We start from the raw sequence: 17,545 nt of genomic DNA, 5'->3' as shown, positions 1-17,545 counted from the left end.
TGGTCAGCAAATCTCAAAGTAAATTAGCTCTGTTACAGACCAAGGGCCTGAGGTCAGCAAGGAAGGAGTGTTAACTTGAAGCAAGTTAACCCTTAAGGCCGGCTGAGTGCTGTCACACTTCCACAGGAATTAGGCTGTTACTGACCAACTATAGCATCAGGAAGTGCCATCCCGGAGAGTACAATAGGTATCTACCCCCCAAAACTCTGTGGCTGGAAGCCATACACAGTATTTCTCAAAGTGTCTGTGCACCAGGAATTCAGGAGTGGTTTGGCTGGAAGGTAACAGCTTGGGATCTCTCATAAAGTTCCATTCGGGGGTCACTTGGGGCTGCACTCACCTGAAAGCTTGACTGAGCCTGGAGGCTCTGCCTCCGTGATGGCTCCCTTACATGACTGGCAGATTCATACCGGCTCTTGGTATGAAGCTTCAGTCCCTTCCCATATAGGCTTCTGCACTCAGCTGGGTGTCCTCACCACATGGCTACAAGGTTCCACCTAAGGTACACAGTCCAAAAGGCCAAGGCCACAGGCACCTGGCCGGCTCAGTCGGTGGATGGAGCATGCAACTCTTGATCTCAGGGTCGTAAGTTTGAGCCCCAACACTAGGTGTAGTGTTTACTTAAAAAAATATATATATATATATATTTTTTTTTTTTAATAAAATTAAAAATAAACAAGGCCAAGGCCAGCTAGTGTTATGACCTCACTTTGGAAGTCATCACCTCAATATGCTACCAATACAGGCCAGTCATAATACATTATTAGATGAGATGCACAAGGGCATGGATGCAAGGATTAGAATCACTGGGGACCACATGGAGGCTGCTTAACCCTGAGATTTGGCCCATCAAAGAAACCATGTATTTTACAAAACTTATGGTATTTTTATTGTAAATCTTATGTAGAACTGTTTTAAATTAATTAGGTTTCCAGGAACAATAGCACGAAGACTTCTATTTTCACACTGTCCCTTCTCTAAACCTACCAAAATGAACATCGACCATGAATCTAGAGATGGGTACACATATATAGGTGCATACACACACACACACACACACACACACACACACACACACACACCCTACATCACAGACCCTTAAAAAGTATTAGCCAGTTACTACAATTGGATCTAGCTTGGGGCACTTGGGTGGCTCAGCCAGTTAGGCATCCAACTTCGGCTCAGGTCATGATCTCATGGTTCATGGGTTCGAGCCCTGTGTCGGGTTCTTTGCTGACAGCTCAGAGCCTGGATCCTGCTTTGGATTCTGTGTCTCCCTCTCTCAAAAATAAACATTAAGGGGCGCCTGGGTGGTGCAGTCGGCTAAGCGTCCGACTTCAGCCAGGTCACGATCTCGCGGTCTGGGAGTTCGAGCCCCGCGTCAGGCTCTGGGCTGATGGCTCAGAGCCTGGAGCCTGTTTCCAATTCTGTGTCTCCCTCTCTCTCTGCCCCTCCCCCATTCATACTCTGTCTCTCTCTGTCCCAAAAATAAATAAACGTTGAAAAAAAATTAAAAAAAAACAAAAAACAAAAAAAAAAACCATTAAAACATTTTTTTAAAAAATTAGATCTAGCTTGAACGGGGACAATATTGGACATGGAGTTCCTCTATCTGGTATTACAGTGTAGGGAGAATAATGAGGAAGCTTCAGTAGACCCAAATAAAAATCCCCAAGTTATGAGAATAACTGGAATCCTGGGCAACCAGAGAAGAAAACTGGGAGCGAGCAACAGGGGTCCCATTCTTTCCCAGAACAGCCTTACCAGAGGGGCGGAATACAGGCAGTGCTGACATGCCGGCAGCTAGGCAGCAAGGTGAACCCGGAGAGATGGGACACTTGGGCCCTTACAGCTATCAGGGAGTCTGCTCATGCCTCAGCAAAGTTAAAAGTCTGGAACTGGATGTCCCTCACCTGGCCAATGCCACAGGGACTGGTTCTACCTACACACACCATCCCCAGCCACTAGCCAGAGCAATAAGGCAAGAATAAAAAGAAACCCAGAATTGGAAAAAAGTAAAATGGTTATTTATGAACATGATTTTCAATGTTAGAAAATCCTACAGAATTTTTTAAAAAATGTTATCAGAATAACTGAGTCATGCAGGGTGGCATGATACAAGGTCAAAACACAAAAATCAGTTACATCTCTCTATATCATCAATGAACATTTGGAAATTTACTATCGTAATAGCATCAAAAAATGATAGACAAATCTGAAAAAGGTGTGAAAACCTATATAGTAAAAATTACAAAACACTGCTGAAATAAAGATCCAAATAAATGGAGAGATTTACCATGTTTTTGAGTCAAAAGACTATATAAAGATGAGAATTCTCCCCCACAATTGATTTATAGACTCCATACAATCTCAATCAAAATCCCAGGATATGTTTTGTAGAAACTGACAAACATTCTAAAATCCACGAAATGCAAAGGACCTAGAATGGCCAAAACAACTTTGGCAAAATACAAATAGGACGACTGACACTGTATGACTTTGACACTTAGAAAACCTACAGTAATAGGGGCACTTGGGTGGCTCAGTTAAGCATCCAACTCTTGATTTTGGTTTAGATTGTGATCCCAGGGTCATGAGATTGAGCCCCACTTAAGTTTCTCTCCCTCTGCTCTCTCTCCCCTGCTCGTGCCACTGTCTTTCTAGAAAAAAAAATTTCTTTTTAATAAAAAAATGTTTGAAGATAGAACTAAACATAAAACCTATGATGTTTCTATAAGGAAGGGCACCTGGGTGGCTCAGTTAAGCATCCAACTCTGGATTTCAGCTCATGTCAGGATCGCAGTTTGCGGGATCAAGCCCTGCCCTGCACCATTCTCCATGACGACAGGAAGGAGCCTGCTTGGGATTATCTCTCTGTCTCTCTCTGCCCTTCACATACACACACACACAGACACACACACACACACACACACACACACACACACACGCTCTTTCTAAATAAATATATAAAACTTCTAGAAGGAAAATGGGGGGGGGGAATCTTTGTAAACTTGGGTAAGGCAAAGATTTCTTAAATATGACACTAAAAGCATAATCCATAAAAGAACAAACTAATATATTGGACCTCATCAATATTAAACTCTTCTGCTCTTCAAAAGATTTAAGAGAATCAAAAGATAAGCCACATGCTGGGAGAAAATGTTTAGAAATCACATATCTGAAAAAGGACTTGTATCCACAATCTATAAAGACCTTTCCTCTCCAAAAAAGATCTCCCAAAAATCAATAAAAACAACCCAGGGGTGCGTGGGTGGCTCAGTCAGTTAAGCCTCTGACTCTTGATTTTGACTCAGGTCATGATCTCACATTCATGGGATTGAGCTCCAAGGCAGGCTCTGCACTGAGTGAGGAACCTGCCTGGGATTCTCTCTCCCTTTCTCTGCCCTTCCCCTGCTAACACTTTTTCTCTCCATCAAAATAAACAAACAAAAAAAACAAAGAATTTTTGAGGGGCATCTGGATTAAGCAATTAAGCATCCGACTCTTGATTTCAGCTCAGGTCATGATCTCAGGATTCGTGAGATTGAGCTCCATGTCAGGGTCTGTGTTGATAGCACGGAGCCTGCTTGGGATTCTCTCTCTTCCTCTCTGCTCCTCCCCTGCTTGGGTGCTCATTCTCTCTCAAAATAAATGTAAAAAAGAAAGAAAGAAAGAAAAGAAAAGAAAAGAAAAGAAAAGAAAAGAAAAGAAAAGAAAAGAAAAGAAAGAAGGAAGGAAGGAAGGAAGGAAGGAAGGAAAGAAAGAAAGAAAGAAAGAAAGAAAGAAAGAAAGAAAGAAAAGAAAAGAAAGAAAGAAAGAAAGAAAGAGAAAGAAAGAGGAAGGAAAGAAAAGAAAAGAAAAGAGAAAAGAAAAGAAAGAAAACAACCCAATAATAAAAACACAAGCAAAAGATATGGACACTGGACCTAAGACATAATGGAAGGCAAAGAAGCACATGTAAATATTAGAATAGCTAAATTATAGTTATATTAGAATAGCTAAAATTAAAAAAAAAAAGGCACTACTGAGCATAGCCAAAGATGGACTGGAAATATAAGTCTCATACAATGCTGGCAGGGATATAAAATGATACATCTTCTTTGCACAACAGTTTTGAAGATGCTTAAAATGTAAATATATACTTACCTTATGACCCAGGCATTCCACTACTCTTACTTACCCAAGAGAAATAAAAGCATATGTCATTACAAAGACTTAAAACACAAATGTTCATAGCAGCTTTATTTATAATAACCCAAAACTGGAAACAGCCCAAATGGTCATCAAGAGATAAATGGACAAATTTTTGTATATCTATAGTGTAATACTGCCAAGAAGGAAGGAAGGAAGGAAGGAAGGAAGGAAGGAAGGAAGGAAGGCAGGCAGGAAGGGGGAGGGAGGGAGGGAGAAGGGGAGAGATAAAGAGGGAAAGAGAGAGGGAAAGAGAGACAGAAAAAGAAAGAGAGAAAGAGAGAAAGAGAGAAAGAAAGAAAGAAAGAAAGAAAGAAAGAAAGAAAGAAAGAAAGAAAGAAAGAAAATAACCACTGATATAACACATATGCAACATGGGTGACTCTCAAAATAATTATGCTGAGTGAAAGACACCAGGCCAAAAGTAAGAGTACATACAATATGTTGTTTATATAAAATCCTAGAGAAGCAAAACTCATCCAAAGTGACAGCGGATCAGCAACTGCTGTGGAAGCTAGGAGAGGGGCATCAGCAATGTTTGGGAGGTTATGGCTGTTTATTATCCTGACTATGGTGACGGCTCCACTGGTGCACACGGACGGCAAAGCTCGGCAATGATATCATGATAATAAATAACACTTTTGTTCATTACGTTCGAGTCCTTGTTCTAAGCACTCCGACATGTATTAATGCAGTGAATCCTCAACACAAACCTCTGAGGTAGACTGTCAGCAGATTTTACTAAGGAAACTAGTTGGGTCTGTAACTTCACCAAGACTCCGAACAAAGCCGGCCCGTCTCGGTGTTGTTACCCACTGCTCTGCTTCCCGCATCGGGTAAAGTCAAGCGGCTTGCAAAAGAGGGATGCTACAACAGAACACATGGACACCTCACCTTGTTTCCACTCGTAACACAAAAACAATGGTCACTTTTTCCATGATACAGAACAGCAATGAGATAGATGAGTTTATGATAAATAGGGCCTTGCATCTGACTCAAAGGGTACATACACCCCAACTTTTGCAAAGGCACGGGCTGCAACTGAGTAGTGACAAGTAACTGACGAGTAAGCAGTGTGGGTGGGCCTGCACCCGAGGTAGGTCTCTGAAAATGTGCACCCTACTAGGAATGTCCTCCACCGTGCACATGGGTCCACAGGGACAAGGGCCCTCTGTTTCTGAGTTTAGGGGACTCCTAATATAAAGACACTGACAGGGTGTCCATTTCTTTTCTGAGTGACCCCTTGTTTGCTGTCGCACACCTGAGAAGGGATGCATGGGACATAAACGTTCCAAATCTAAAAGGTCTGAAATACCTTATACCAAACTCACACTTGGGGATACTGAATTCTGGGTGGAAGTTATTTTCCCTTTGAATTTTGAAGGCCTATACACCGTGGTCCTCTAACTTTCAAGGCTGCTGTTAGGAAATCCAATGCATTCACATTCCCGGTCTTTTGTTTTCTCTAGAAACTTTTTGCCGTCTCCTCTTGAAGCCGGGACTCTTGATAATTCACAGTGGTGTTCTCTGACGGAGGTCCTCCCACACCTCCCTCATCCATCTCACGGGACACTCAGTGACACCACTAACCCCGCGAGGTATCAGCCAGTTACCCGTCCTCGTACACTCGTGACTTAGCGGTTTGTTTCTTTTCTCGCTGTCAAGAGCGTACTGACGAAGAGCATGAGAGTGGGGAGAAACAAGGAGGCACGGCGCCCACAGCTGCGGACAGCCCTACTCTTGCACGGGTACCTTCTGCGTGTGTAGTTTCCGATGCAGGGTGAATCGCCCGCACCAGCTGAAGGTTTTCCCACACACCTCGCACTCGTACGGTTTCTCACCAGTGTGAACCCGCTCGTGCTGGACCAGGGTGATTTTCTGACTGAAGGCCTTCCCACACTCCTTACATTCGAAAGGTTTCTCCCCGGTGTGAATGCGCTGATGCTGAGTCAAGGCTGTGGGGGAACTCAATCGTTTCCCACACTCTTTACACTCGTAGTGTCTCTCCCCGGTGTGCACTCGCTGGTGGACAATAAAGCTGGAGCTACAACTGAAAGTCTTCCAACATTCATGACATTCATAGAGCTTCTCCCCCGTGTGGAACCTCTGGTGCTGGAGGAAGACGGAGCTGCTGATGAAGGCCTTGCCGCACTCCTTACATTCATAGGGCTTTTCTCCAGTGTGGATTCTCTGATGCTGAATCAAGGCCGTGTCCGAACTTAAGCCCTTCCCACATTCTTTACATTTAAATGGTTTCTTTCCAGTGTGAATTACCTGATGCCGAATAAGTAATGAGTTGTATCTGAAGGCTTTTCCACATTCTTTGCATTTAAAAGACCTTTCGTCGGCGTGACATCCCTGAAAATCCGCCACTCGACTGAAATATCTGCCACATCTTCTACATTCGTATGATAGCTGACCACCGGGCACAGTCTGATCTGTAGAGACTCGTGTGCTGACACTAACGTTTTCCCCAGACTTCTCACACTGCTCCCCACTCTCCACGGCGTAGGCCTCGCGACAGCTGGTTGGCCCATCTGTGAAAGCTCTCCTCTTGGACTTTGTCTTCTTGGCTATGCAGTGACCAGGCTGCTGCTCCAGGCTGCTCCCCAAGTCCAGGTGCTGGGGAACGTTCCCTGGTAGCCCTCCTAACGTCGGTCTGTGGGACTCCGTTTCTTCGGGAATGTGTTCCTTTGGGCTCGACTCTTCCTTCTCAGCTCTGGTCTCAGAGCTACAGAGCTCTGTATCACAAAACAAAAACAAACACAAAAACACACAAGTGTCAGCCTCTGATATCGCAGAAAGAAAGTACTTGTGCCGAAGGGGAAACGGGGCCAGGTGGTTCTAATCTACCCTGGGTGGCCATTTTCTAACATGCACACAAAATGGCTACCGAACATCAGCACACAGCAGAGCGCCACAGGCGAAACGAAGACTCCACGGGTGGAGGCAAGCGAGGCCGGGCGGCACTCCCATAAAGAGGACAAAGGCTAGAGAACGGCAAAGACTGTGACCTAGCGGGGCAGGAAGACCAACGGTGTTCTCCCAAGTGAACAGGTTAGGTCAGAGGGCAGACACAGAGAAGGGATGACTAGAGACCCCGAGGTCAGAGGAAATCCAGCAGATCAAAGAAAGGACAGGCCAAGCACCTCAAACTGCAAAGGGTCCCACAACTGAAATTCCTGAAGGGCTGCTCATCTTTTACAACACTGTCCATGTCCTAATCTTTGAGAAGAGAGTGGTCTCTGTCACCAAGTTGGCTCTAGCAAAGCAGCAGGGTCCCACGGTGCGACTAAGGGGACCAGGTCCGGCTAACCCCACGGCAGCTGGGAGGACGGGAGAGGTGGAGCCTTGCCTCTAAAACGGGCAAGTGCTGCGCATGTGAAGAACCCTTCTAAGGATGGACAGGACCTGGTGATGACTTTTGTGCTCTCCCTACAATGCTGCATGGGCCGTATGTAGGGTTTAATACGACAGCAGGAACGTGAAATCCTAAAACCAACCAGACGGAGAAAACCAAAGGCTACTTTTCCTCTGCCGCTAAGGCCTTCTGCAGGCTAACATGGCCTTCAGCACTGGGCCAGGGCAAACTCGCGCGTCAAGAAGCCAACAGTTTAGAAAACACTGTTTACCCAGAGAGCCTGAAGTCCTGGGATCACACCCAAAGGGCACAACCTTAACACAAGGCTGAGGGCAGCTGGGGAGCTGGGCATTGTGAACGGTCACTCCCTGTGAAGTCTGAAGAGCCCCCCAATGTTAATAGGCGGAGGAGGGGTGAAACGGAGTATCAGAGGCAAAAATATACGGTGTGTTGTTACTTTTAATTCCTGGGTCAACACCTTTCGAAATGAGGAAGTCGTCCACCGTTCTTCTGTAACAAGTTTTGCTTCGAGAGTTCAGCTATTAAAATAAAAGTCTTTCTAAGTGTAGGGAAGGTGACGTACTTCGGGTGGCCGCTGACGCAAGGGAAACGGGGGGGGGGGGGGGGGGAGTGTCGTGCTGATGTCCGCGTTCTTCCATTAGGAAAACGAATTCCCATTCCCATTAGGAAAACGAATTTTTCTTTATCTTCCAATAACTTTTTCAATTATACAATTTTGTTTTTTCTTTTTACTTACGTCAGTGTTTGGGAACCCGTAATTTCATTTTCCACAGAGGAGTGCCTGGTTGGCTGTGTTGGCGGAGCACGCAACCGTTGCTCTCGGGGTCGCGAGTTTGAGCCCCAAGCTGGGTGCGGAGTTTACTTTAAAAACATGTGGCGCGCCTGGGTGGCTCAGTCCATTGAGCGCCTACCTCTTGGTTTCGGCTCAGGTCATGATCTCGTGGTTCGTGGCTTCAAGCCCCACACTGGGCTCTGTGCTGACAGTGCAAAGCCTGCTTGAGATTCTCTCTCCCTCTCTTCCGCCCCTCCCCTGCTCGCTCCTCTCTCTCTCTCTCTCCTCTCTTGCAAAAATAAACATTAAAAAAAAACTTTCCCCATAGAAATAATATATTCTGAAGCTGCGGACGGCCAGATAGGCCGCAGAAGCCTATTTTCCCTCCAAGGTGGTTGACATTCTCGTCTCCGCAAAAACAAACTGGTGGAAAAGTTAACTGTTTCCATGAGACAGGACCCCAAAGGGCTGTCATGGTTCAACAGCTGCTGAGCCAGATGCTATCCCCTGGCAGGCGGTGAGGCGGAGAGGCAAAGACAAACACGCAAAGGCATCCGGCAGCCATACCTTCCTTGGAAGAGACTGGCCCTTCGTCTGGCGGGGGCCGGCTACCACTATGAACACAGAATCCCACGTAATGATTCCAGAGGAAAGAAAACAGTCACGCAAGAGAAGAAACACTCTGCACACACTGAAATGGGAAAATAAGCAAGCAGCCTAAGCAAAATGGGCAGCTGGTAGGTTCTCAGGCTCACCTGGACAGATGCCTCCGAGGACTTCCCTGCCCGCAGGTTCCCAGGGTTCCGGGCCCCATGGCAGTTCCCCTCGCTCTAGCTGGGAGACCAGAACAGGTCTGGTGAATAGAAAAGCTGCCCGGGAGAAAGAAACAGGAACAAAAGGTGAAGGGAATCAGAGAGCAGCATCCCCTCCCGGCTGTCTTTACCTTTCTTCGTTCGCCGAGCCAGGGAGGGAAACGAAGAGAAGTCAGTCTACACCATCTTAGAGGACAGAAAATTCCCACAAAGGGGGGCAGAGTCCTGGAATAACTCTGTGCTGTGCTGACAGTGCAAAGCCTGCTTGGGATTCTCTCTCCCTCTCTTCCGCCCCTCCCCTGCTGGCTCGCTCTCTCTCTCTCTCTCTCTCTCTCTCTCTCTCTCTCTCCTCTCTCGCAAAAATAAACATTAAAAAAAACTTTTCTCCCCACTCACATGAAGGAGTCCCAGATCTTCGTCAGAGAACTTGGAAGACAGAGGCCCAGGGGCCCTGCTGAGCTCTCCCTTCCCTCCATGCATGGGACAGAGCCCCTTCCCAGGGTCAGAGGGACAGTGGATTCCAAAACCTGAGAATCCAAAACTCTCCTCACCCACGAGCCTCCGGGAAAGCTCAGCCTTCGTAGCAAACTGCCCGTGAGGGTCAGAGAGGCCGTGATGTCTAAGGAGGAAAGAAAGCAGACGCACAAAGGGCAGAGGACGAAAACAGCAAGGAGAAGAGATGCCTTACCCAGGGAAGCCACATTTGCATAATTCTCCAGCATCACCTCCCGGTACAGAGCCCTCTGTGAAGGGTCCAGGATGACCCATTCGTTCTGCGTGAAGTACACGGCCACGTCCTCAAAGGTCACTGGCTCCTGAGACAGCAGGTTCCTGCTGAAGCCCTGTGTGAGGGCCGAGGAGCCTAAGTATCAGGGCAGAGACCCACGGGGTAGGTGGCATTGCCAAGGACAGCTCTCGGGGGCCCCCTCCCCGCCGCGGGGGGCAGCCGGCGGCCAGCACTGCCCTCAGCCGCAGGCCAGCCCAGGACTCCCTGCAGTCCTCCCCACCAACAGCCCTTCCTTCTCCTGCTCACCTCTGTGCTGACTCTGCCGGGCCAGGGTCTACGTGCCTGTCGGCCCCTGCGGTTCCCTTCCAGGGGTTTTGCGTGTCCGTGCACAGGGGACAGCGGTATAAACACAGCCCATAGCACTTCACTCCCTCCCGAATCTCACTGAAGTGACAATAACACAACGGCCCAGCAGGAGAAGAGTCAGACAGACTAGGCGCATGAACGGAATTTCAGAAGGATGAATAGCAGCTAAATTAGAGGAGCAGAGAAAGCTGAACCTTAACCGCCAGCAGAGGGGGAAGCAAACAAAACCAAAGATGACCTCAGGATTTTTAAAGTGTGCTCTGCTTTTTAAGACTTGATAAAATATTCTATCCGTTTAAAAACACCAGGGAGGAGTGAGGAGCCACAGAGTACTTAAGGCAGTAAATGAAAAATACCTACCCAGAGGCGTATCACTGAGCAGTCGCGGAAAAATGAGACCATTAAAGCAAAACAAAACAAAACAAAACAAAACAAAACAAAACAACCTAGGGGTGCCTGGGCGGTTCAGTCGGTTAAGCGTCCCACTTACAATTTCAGCTCAGGTCCTGATCTCGCGGTTCAGGAGTTTGAGCCCCGCACTGGGCTCCATGCGGACAGTGCAAAACCTGCCTGGGATTCTGTCTCCCTCTCTCTCTGCCCCTCCCCCGCTCGCTCTGTACCTCTCTCTTTCTCTCAAAATAAATAAACATTAAAAAACAAACAAACAGGGGCGCCTGGGTGGCGCAGTCGGTTAAGCGTCCGACTTCAGCCAGGTCACGATCTCGCGGTCCGTGAGTTCGAGCCCCGCGTCAGGCTCTGGGCTGATGGCTCGGAGCCTGGAGCCTGTTTCCGATTCTGTGTCTCCCTCTCTCTCTGCCCCTCCCCCGTTCATGCTCTGTCTCTCTCTGTCCCCAAAATAAATAAACGTTGAAAAAAAAATTTTTAAAAACAAACAAACAAACAAACAAACACACACAAAAAAACTAAAGGCTTCCAGAGCAGGAAAAACAACACACACAAGAGGACTGGGGAGTCAAGATGGCAACAGACTACTCGGCGAAAACAAACAGGGAAACGTTTTCTTTTGTTTTAAGTCTTTGTTTATTTTTTAAATACATATATTTTTTAAGTAATCCCTACACCCAACGTGGGGCTTGAACTGACAACCCCAAGATCAAGTCACACGCTCTACTGAGCCAGCCGGGTGCCCCAAATGGGAAAACGCTTTTAAAAATGCTGAGTGAAAACTTCTGCTTCCCGTCCAGATGGAGTCAAAGGGATCGGGTTCATCCTGCCTAAACGGAGACAAGACAAATTACGTCAAACAGGTTCCCAGGTTAGCGACATCTGATGGCAATGAAGGACAACATTCCCCAAGAGATGGGAGATAAAGAGGTGAGCCCTCAGATTCCTCAAGCTTGTCTTGGAAGGGTTTCCAGGCTGCATCACAGGGAGGGGAAACGGGGCAAAGCCCGGAAGCTTCCCTGGTAGATTCTGAGGAGACCAAGACTGTGGGAGTTTAGAGACAGGACACCACGGAGAGAGCTGCACAGAGAAGCAAACCCAGGGGGGTTATGGGCAGGGGTTCCCCAGAGTACTCAACAGAACAATGACCAGGGCCCTTTTCATCTGAAAAGACTGAAGGGCACAAAGCCTGGTGTTCACACAGGGCCAGTAAAAGTACCTATTTCCACTGGAAAAAATCCATAATTCATGGGCTATTGAATAGAGCTCTCAGGAAACTCAGTCGTGGAGAACAATTATTTCTAGGCCATGCACCGCTCCAGATCCTAGTACCAAATCATAAAAATCAAGACCAAAAAGGATCAAATGTATTCCTAAGTAATTGAACTCTATTCCAGAAAACACTCAAGGGTATTTTGTGGGGGGGAGCACCTGGCAGGCTCAGTCAGCAGAGCATGTGACTCTTGATCTCAGGGTTGTAAGTTCGAGTGCCACATTGGGTGTAGAGATTACTTAAAAATAAAATCTTAAAAAAAATTTGTTTTTAAAGAATATTTTAGGGAAGTAAGGGCACCTGGGTGGTTCGGTCAGTTGAGCGTCCAACTTCAGCTCAGGTCATGGTCTCACAGTTTGTGGGTTCAAGCCCTGCATCGGGCTCTGTGCTGACAGCTCAGAGCCTGGAACCTGCTTCAGATTCTGTCTCTCGTTCTCTCTCTGTCCTTCCCCCATTTGTGCTCTGTCTCTCTGTGTCTCTCAAAAATAAATAAAAGTAAAAAATAAATAAATAAATAAAAAAGAAGGTGGGAAAAGAGGAGTAAAGGGAACAAAGAACAGATGGGACAATTAGAAAACAAATACGAAGGTGACAGACTCAAATCCAACCACATCATAAATAATCTAAGCATCCCAACAGGCAAACATTACAAAGTCAGCCTACTATACGCTGACTTTAAGAAATGCATATTACATATAAAGACAGGAATAAGTTAAAAGCAAAAAGATGGGAAAAAATACACTAGCCAAAAAAAGCTGAAGTGGCTATATTAATTTAAGGTAATGTAGATTTCAGAGCAAAGGATATTAAGAGAGAAAGATAGTCGTTCATAACCATAAAGGAATCAGGGCATCTAACAATCCTACATGCCGGGGCTCCTGGCTCGCTCAGTCCCGAGAGCATGCGACTCTTGATCTCGGGGTTGTGACTTCAAGCCCCATGTTGGCTATAGAGACTACCTAAATAAATAAAACTTAAAAAACAAAAGCATAAACAAAACCCCCCACCATCCTACATGTTTATACAGTTAGCAACAGAGCGTCGAAATACATGAAGCAAAAAACTGATGACACTGCAAGAGAAATAGACAAATCCATAATTGCAACTGGAAATTTCAATAACCCCTCTCAACGAGGATATAGCAAACATAAACAATACTATTATCCAACTTGACTTAACGGACATTTACAGAACGCCCCACCCACAACAGCAGAATACACATTCTTTCCAGGTGTCCAAGGAACCTTTTGTAAGGTAGACCATACTCTGGGCTATAAAGAAGAAATCAGAAGGATCAAGTCATACAAAGAGTGTTCACTAACCACAACAGAATTAAATTAGAAATAACAGAGGGGCGCCTGGGTGCCTCAGTCAGTTGAGCGTCCAACTTCAGCTCGGGTCATGATCTCACAGTTCAGTTTGTGAGTCCAAGCCCGTCCTAGGCTCTGTGCTGACAGCTCAGACCCTGGAGCCTGCTCTGGATCCTGTGTGTGCCTCTCTCTCTGCCCCTCCCCTGCTCACCTCTGTCTCTCTCTCAAATATAAACATTAAAAATTTTTTAAAGAAATAAATAAACTAGAAATAGCAGAGACGCAAGGAAAATTGCCAAATATTTATGAACTACATAACACACGTCTAAATAACACATAGATCGAAGAATAAAACAAAGAACTCAGAAAGTATTCTGAGCTGAATGAAAATGAAAACACAATGTACCGAAATGAAGGATGGTGCTAACACAGTACTTAGGAAGAAATTTATAGTATTAAATGCCTGTGTTACAAAATTTAAAAAGAAAAAATGTCTTGAGCCAGTGACCTTTAGAATCTAGAGAAAGGTGACCTTCACCTTTTGGAATCTAGAGAAAGGTGACCTTCACCTTTAGAATCGAGAGAAAAAACAAATTTAACACAAACTTAGCAGAACAAACAAAATAAAGATCCAAGTGGAAATCAGTGACATAAAAGAGAAAAATAGAGAAAATCAGCAAAACCAAAAGTAGTTCTTTGTGAAGATCAATGCAACTTCTAAATCTCTGGTCGGATGAATCAGAAAAAAAAGAGAAGAAATAAATTAGCAATATTAGTTATAAAAAAGGTGACCACTACAGATAATAAAAGGATAGTAATTATTATGAACAACTTTATGCCATTAATGTCCACAACGTAAAACGGACAAATTCCTTGAAAGACACAAATTACCAACACTCATTCAAGGAGAAACAGAATAGCCCTATACCTACAAAGGAACTGAAACTGTATTTTAAATTTTTTGTAACATTTTATTTATTTTTAAGAGAGACAGAGACAGAATGCGAGCGGGTTAGGGGCAGAAAGAGAGGGAGACACAGAATCCGAAGCAGGCTCCAGGCTCCGAGCTGTCAGCACAGAGCCCGACGCGGGGCTCAAACTCATAAGCTGTGAGATCATGACCTGAGCTGAAGTCGGACGCTCAACCAACGGAGCTACCCAGGCGCCCCCTGAAACTGTATTTTAAAACTTATCAGAAAGAAAACTCCACATATAGATGATTTCACTGGTTACCAAACACATAAGGAAGAAATGTAATCAGTTCTATGCAAATTCTTCCAAAATATTGACAAGGATGAAATACTTCCCATTCTATGGGACAAGGACATTACAAGAAAAGAAAACTGAAGATCAATACCTCTTACAAACATAGAGGCAAAAATTCTACACAAAAATTTAACAAAATAGAATCCAAAATATAGTCAAAGAATAATACATCAAGACCAAGTAGTTTTTATCCAAGGACTACGAGGTTGGTTGAATATTTGAAAAAAAAAAAAAATCAATGTAATTTGCCACATTAAGAAACTAAAACAGGAAAATCATATAATCCTCTAAACCAACATAGGAAAAGCATGGGTCAAAATTCAACATCCATTCCTGCAGCAAGCTAGGCATAGAAGAGAACTTTCTCAATCTGATAAAGGGCATTTACAGAAAACAAAACAAAACAAACCCTATGGTGAGGATCATTCTTTTTTTTTTTTTAATTTTTTTTTTCAACGTTTATTTATTTTTGGGACAGAGAGAGACAGAGCATGAACGGGGGAGGGGCAGAGAGAGAGGGAGACACAGAATCGGAAACAGGCTCCAGGTTCTGAGCCATCAGCCCAGAGCCTGACGCGGGGCTCGAACTCACGGACCGCGAGATCGTGACCTGGCTGAAGTCGGACGCTTAACCGACTGCGCCACCCAGGCGCCCCGAGGATCATTCTTAATAGTGAAATACTGAATGCTTTCACCCTAAGGTCAAGAATAAGACAAAGATGCCTGTTCTCACCACCTCTACTCAACATTGAAATGGAGGTTCTAGCTAGTGCAGTTAGGCAAGAAAAAGGAATAAAAGGTATCCAGACAGGAAAGAAAGAAAGACAACTGTCTTCATTTGTAGATGGCATGTCTATGTAAACATCCAGCGGAATCTACCAAAAAGTAATGACGATACTAGAATTACTTTATCCATGGAAGGACTTCAATTTGTGGACAGAGGTGAAAAGGGTCCTCACTGTATGCAATGATGCAAATTTCCCGTTTAATGAATTTCTACTTTTCAGCCTCGATTGCCAAACCTATCCCAATCAATCCCCTACACTTGTTTTTCCATCCTGATCGTGTCTTCGTTTGGGCCTTCTCATCTGTCTGTCCCTCTCAACTCATCCTCCCCTGTCCAAACACACCCGATGGTGACAGATGCAAATGAAAGATACAAGCCTGCGAAACAGTAAGGAACCTTGGGAACAAGCCCCATGTGCACCTGTGAAACTCCCCGCCGCCTGCCGGCTGTTAGCGCTTTTCTTGCAGAACTCCCTACCGGATATTTTTACTTTGCTCGCAGAGCAAAGCACCAGCTAAGGAGCAAACCCAGCCAGGTCCACCCCCACCCCTCACCCCCCCACCCCCAGTGCCGAACTTCCACGATTTTCCCCCCATTATAATACTAAAAATCATGCCCAGGGGCCCAGATTCAACACGATCATTACGCACGCGATGCATGAAGAAACATGACCTTGAAGTGCGCAGGTGCTAATAAATCCCTGCCTCTACATGCGTAGACAGCCCCCTCTTCCCACCGAAGTACCTTTAAAAAACTCTCCCAGACCTCTCCTCGGAGAGTCAGCCTGAGGATTCTTCCCTTTGTGCTGCTCTTCTGCGCTCGAGCATAAGCCCCAATAAAGCCTTTCTTGGGACTTTACATTTTGGGTCCCGTCTCGTTTCTACCAACGCTGGGTCCAAGGACCCCAGTCCCGGAACACCTGCACAACTCAGGCTCCGGATGCAGGCTGACAGCTGCTCTCTTGACATCAGAGGGTGGGAGGGCCGGTTACGGGAGGGGAGAGGGGGGGAGCGACAGAGGCGGAGAGGAGGCTCGCTCACCTGGTGCCACGTGATCTGGAGCATGGCTGGGGTCCCCGTTTCACACGCCCTCGGGGTTCGAGGGGAGACAGAAGAGAAAATAAAGGACGGGCAGGACAGCTGCTGCCGGGCACCCCGCAAACGCCGTCTGTCCGCCGGGGGCCCCCTGCGTCCTGGAACCCCCCTCACCACAGAGGCACAGGGATCGGAGAACCGAGCATTGAAGAACTCCGCGGGGATGCGACCCCGTTAGCCCGTTCCCGGGACGCGGAGCCCAGGCGACCGCGGACGCCGCGCGCCCCGGGCGCAGGGAACGCGCGAGAAGGCGGTCGGCCAGGGCTCCCGGGAAAGCTTAGGACCCGCGCCGCCGGAAGCGCGTAGGGCCGTTTCCCCTCCTCTCTAGGAAGCTGCAAACTTCCCGGTCTCCGTGGTTCCCCAGCCCGGCGGCCACCGCCACGGTCTCTACTCCGGGAAACGTCGAGCCAGAGTTACCGGCTCCAGGCTCGGGTCCTGCAGCGCCCCCTCGCGGCAGCTCCTCCGGAAGATGTCGTCTAGCCAGCTCGGGCCACAGACCAGTTGCACAGGCCACAGACGGGGAATCACCCAGGGTTCCTTGGCGTTTGCCACTTCTGGCAGCCCTTCGGCTATTGAAGGGACCATTGCTCCACCTGTGCCAAAGCCTGCCTGGGTTCTGTGGCTGCGCTGCAGTGGGGGGAAGAGTGGGACCCATCACTTCCAACAGCCAACTGGGTGTTGGTTGAGAGCATTGACTACCTAGGTCCACGAACCTGGCTGTACCACTTCTTAGCTGTGAGAGGAGCAGCAAATTTCCTTACCTGTTTCCTTATCTGCGAAATGGGTATAATAGTGATACCGACTTCAAAGGGCTTTTGAGGTTTAATAATTGAGTTAGTGAGTTGGCAAAGTATTTATAGTAGTTCCTGGCACATGGTAAGTGCTTGCGAGTTGTTTGGTTTTCTAATTGTGTTTTTGCTTTTGAAGATACAAGTGCTGCTGGGACTGCCACTATGTGGCACCGTTTAGGGAAACACCTATTAAACATTTAGCCTTAGACCCCTTTCCCACCCTATCCCTGGATGTATGTTCCAGGCCCCGCCTGGAAACAGATTTCAGTTGATGGCTCAGCAGCCTTCCCTGTGAATACTGTGTCCCTCATATTAAGTTAAATGTTTTATATAGCTCGTCCCCTGCCAGTCTTCAAAGACTTGTCAGGG

The 17,545-nt window shown here is 46.5% G+C and overlaps 1 protein-coding gene across 4 annotated transcripts; it reads right to left on the bottom strand.

Moving 5' to 3' along the window:
* Window positions 1–4,215: 4,215 nt before the first annotated feature.
* Window positions 4,216–16,773, bottom strand: ZNF620 (zinc finger protein 620). Of its 4 annotated transcripts, none has more exons than XM_047876276.1 (4): window positions 16,332–16,773; window positions 9,846–10,328; window positions 9,101–9,214; window positions 4,216–6,932 (listed from the first exon to the last, which is right to left on the bottom strand). In XM_047876276.1, the coding sequence occupies exons 2-4, from the start codon at window positions 9,877–9,879 to the stop codon at window positions 5,926–5,928; spliced, it is 1,155 nt and encodes a 384-aa protein (XP_047732232.1). In that variant the 5' UTR covers window positions 9,880–10,328; window positions 16,332–16,773; the 3' UTR covers window positions 4,216–5,925. The 4 variants fall into 4 exon arrangements, with proteins under 4 accessions (XP_047732232.1, XP_047732233.1, XP_047732231.1 ...); XM_047876277.1 differs by having other exon boundaries at window positions 9,846–10,019; XM_047876275.1 differs by having other exon boundaries at window positions 9,846–9,999.
* Between the last annotated feature and the right edge of the window lie 772 nt (window positions 16,774–17,545).

This window comes from Prionailurus viverrinus, chromosome C2, assembly GCF_022837055.1.
Source record: "Prionailurus viverrinus isolate Anna chromosome C2, UM_Priviv_1.0, whole genome shotgun sequence".
NCBI classification, from domain to species: domain Eukaryota; kingdom Metazoa; phylum Chordata; class Mammalia; order Carnivora; family Felidae; genus Prionailurus; species Prionailurus viverrinus.
The sequence above is the reverse complement of the archived record's forward strand: the minus strand, read 5'-3'. Positions and strand labels throughout refer to the sequence as shown.

Bases quoted from the DNA above. Each gene is read 5' to 3' on its own strand.
- ZNF620 (XM_047876275.1), bottom strand. From the start codon at position 16,355: ATGCTCCAGATCACGTGGCACCAG. The intron at 9,215-9,845 runs GTAAGGCATCTC...TCTCCCGGGCAG, and splicing joins TGCAAATGTGGCTTCCCTGG to CTTTTCTATTCACCAGACCT. The intron at 6,933-9,100 runs GTGAGCCTGAGA...TTTGTGATACAG, and splicing joins CCTCGGAGGCATCTGTCCAG to AGCTCTGTAGCTCTGAGACC.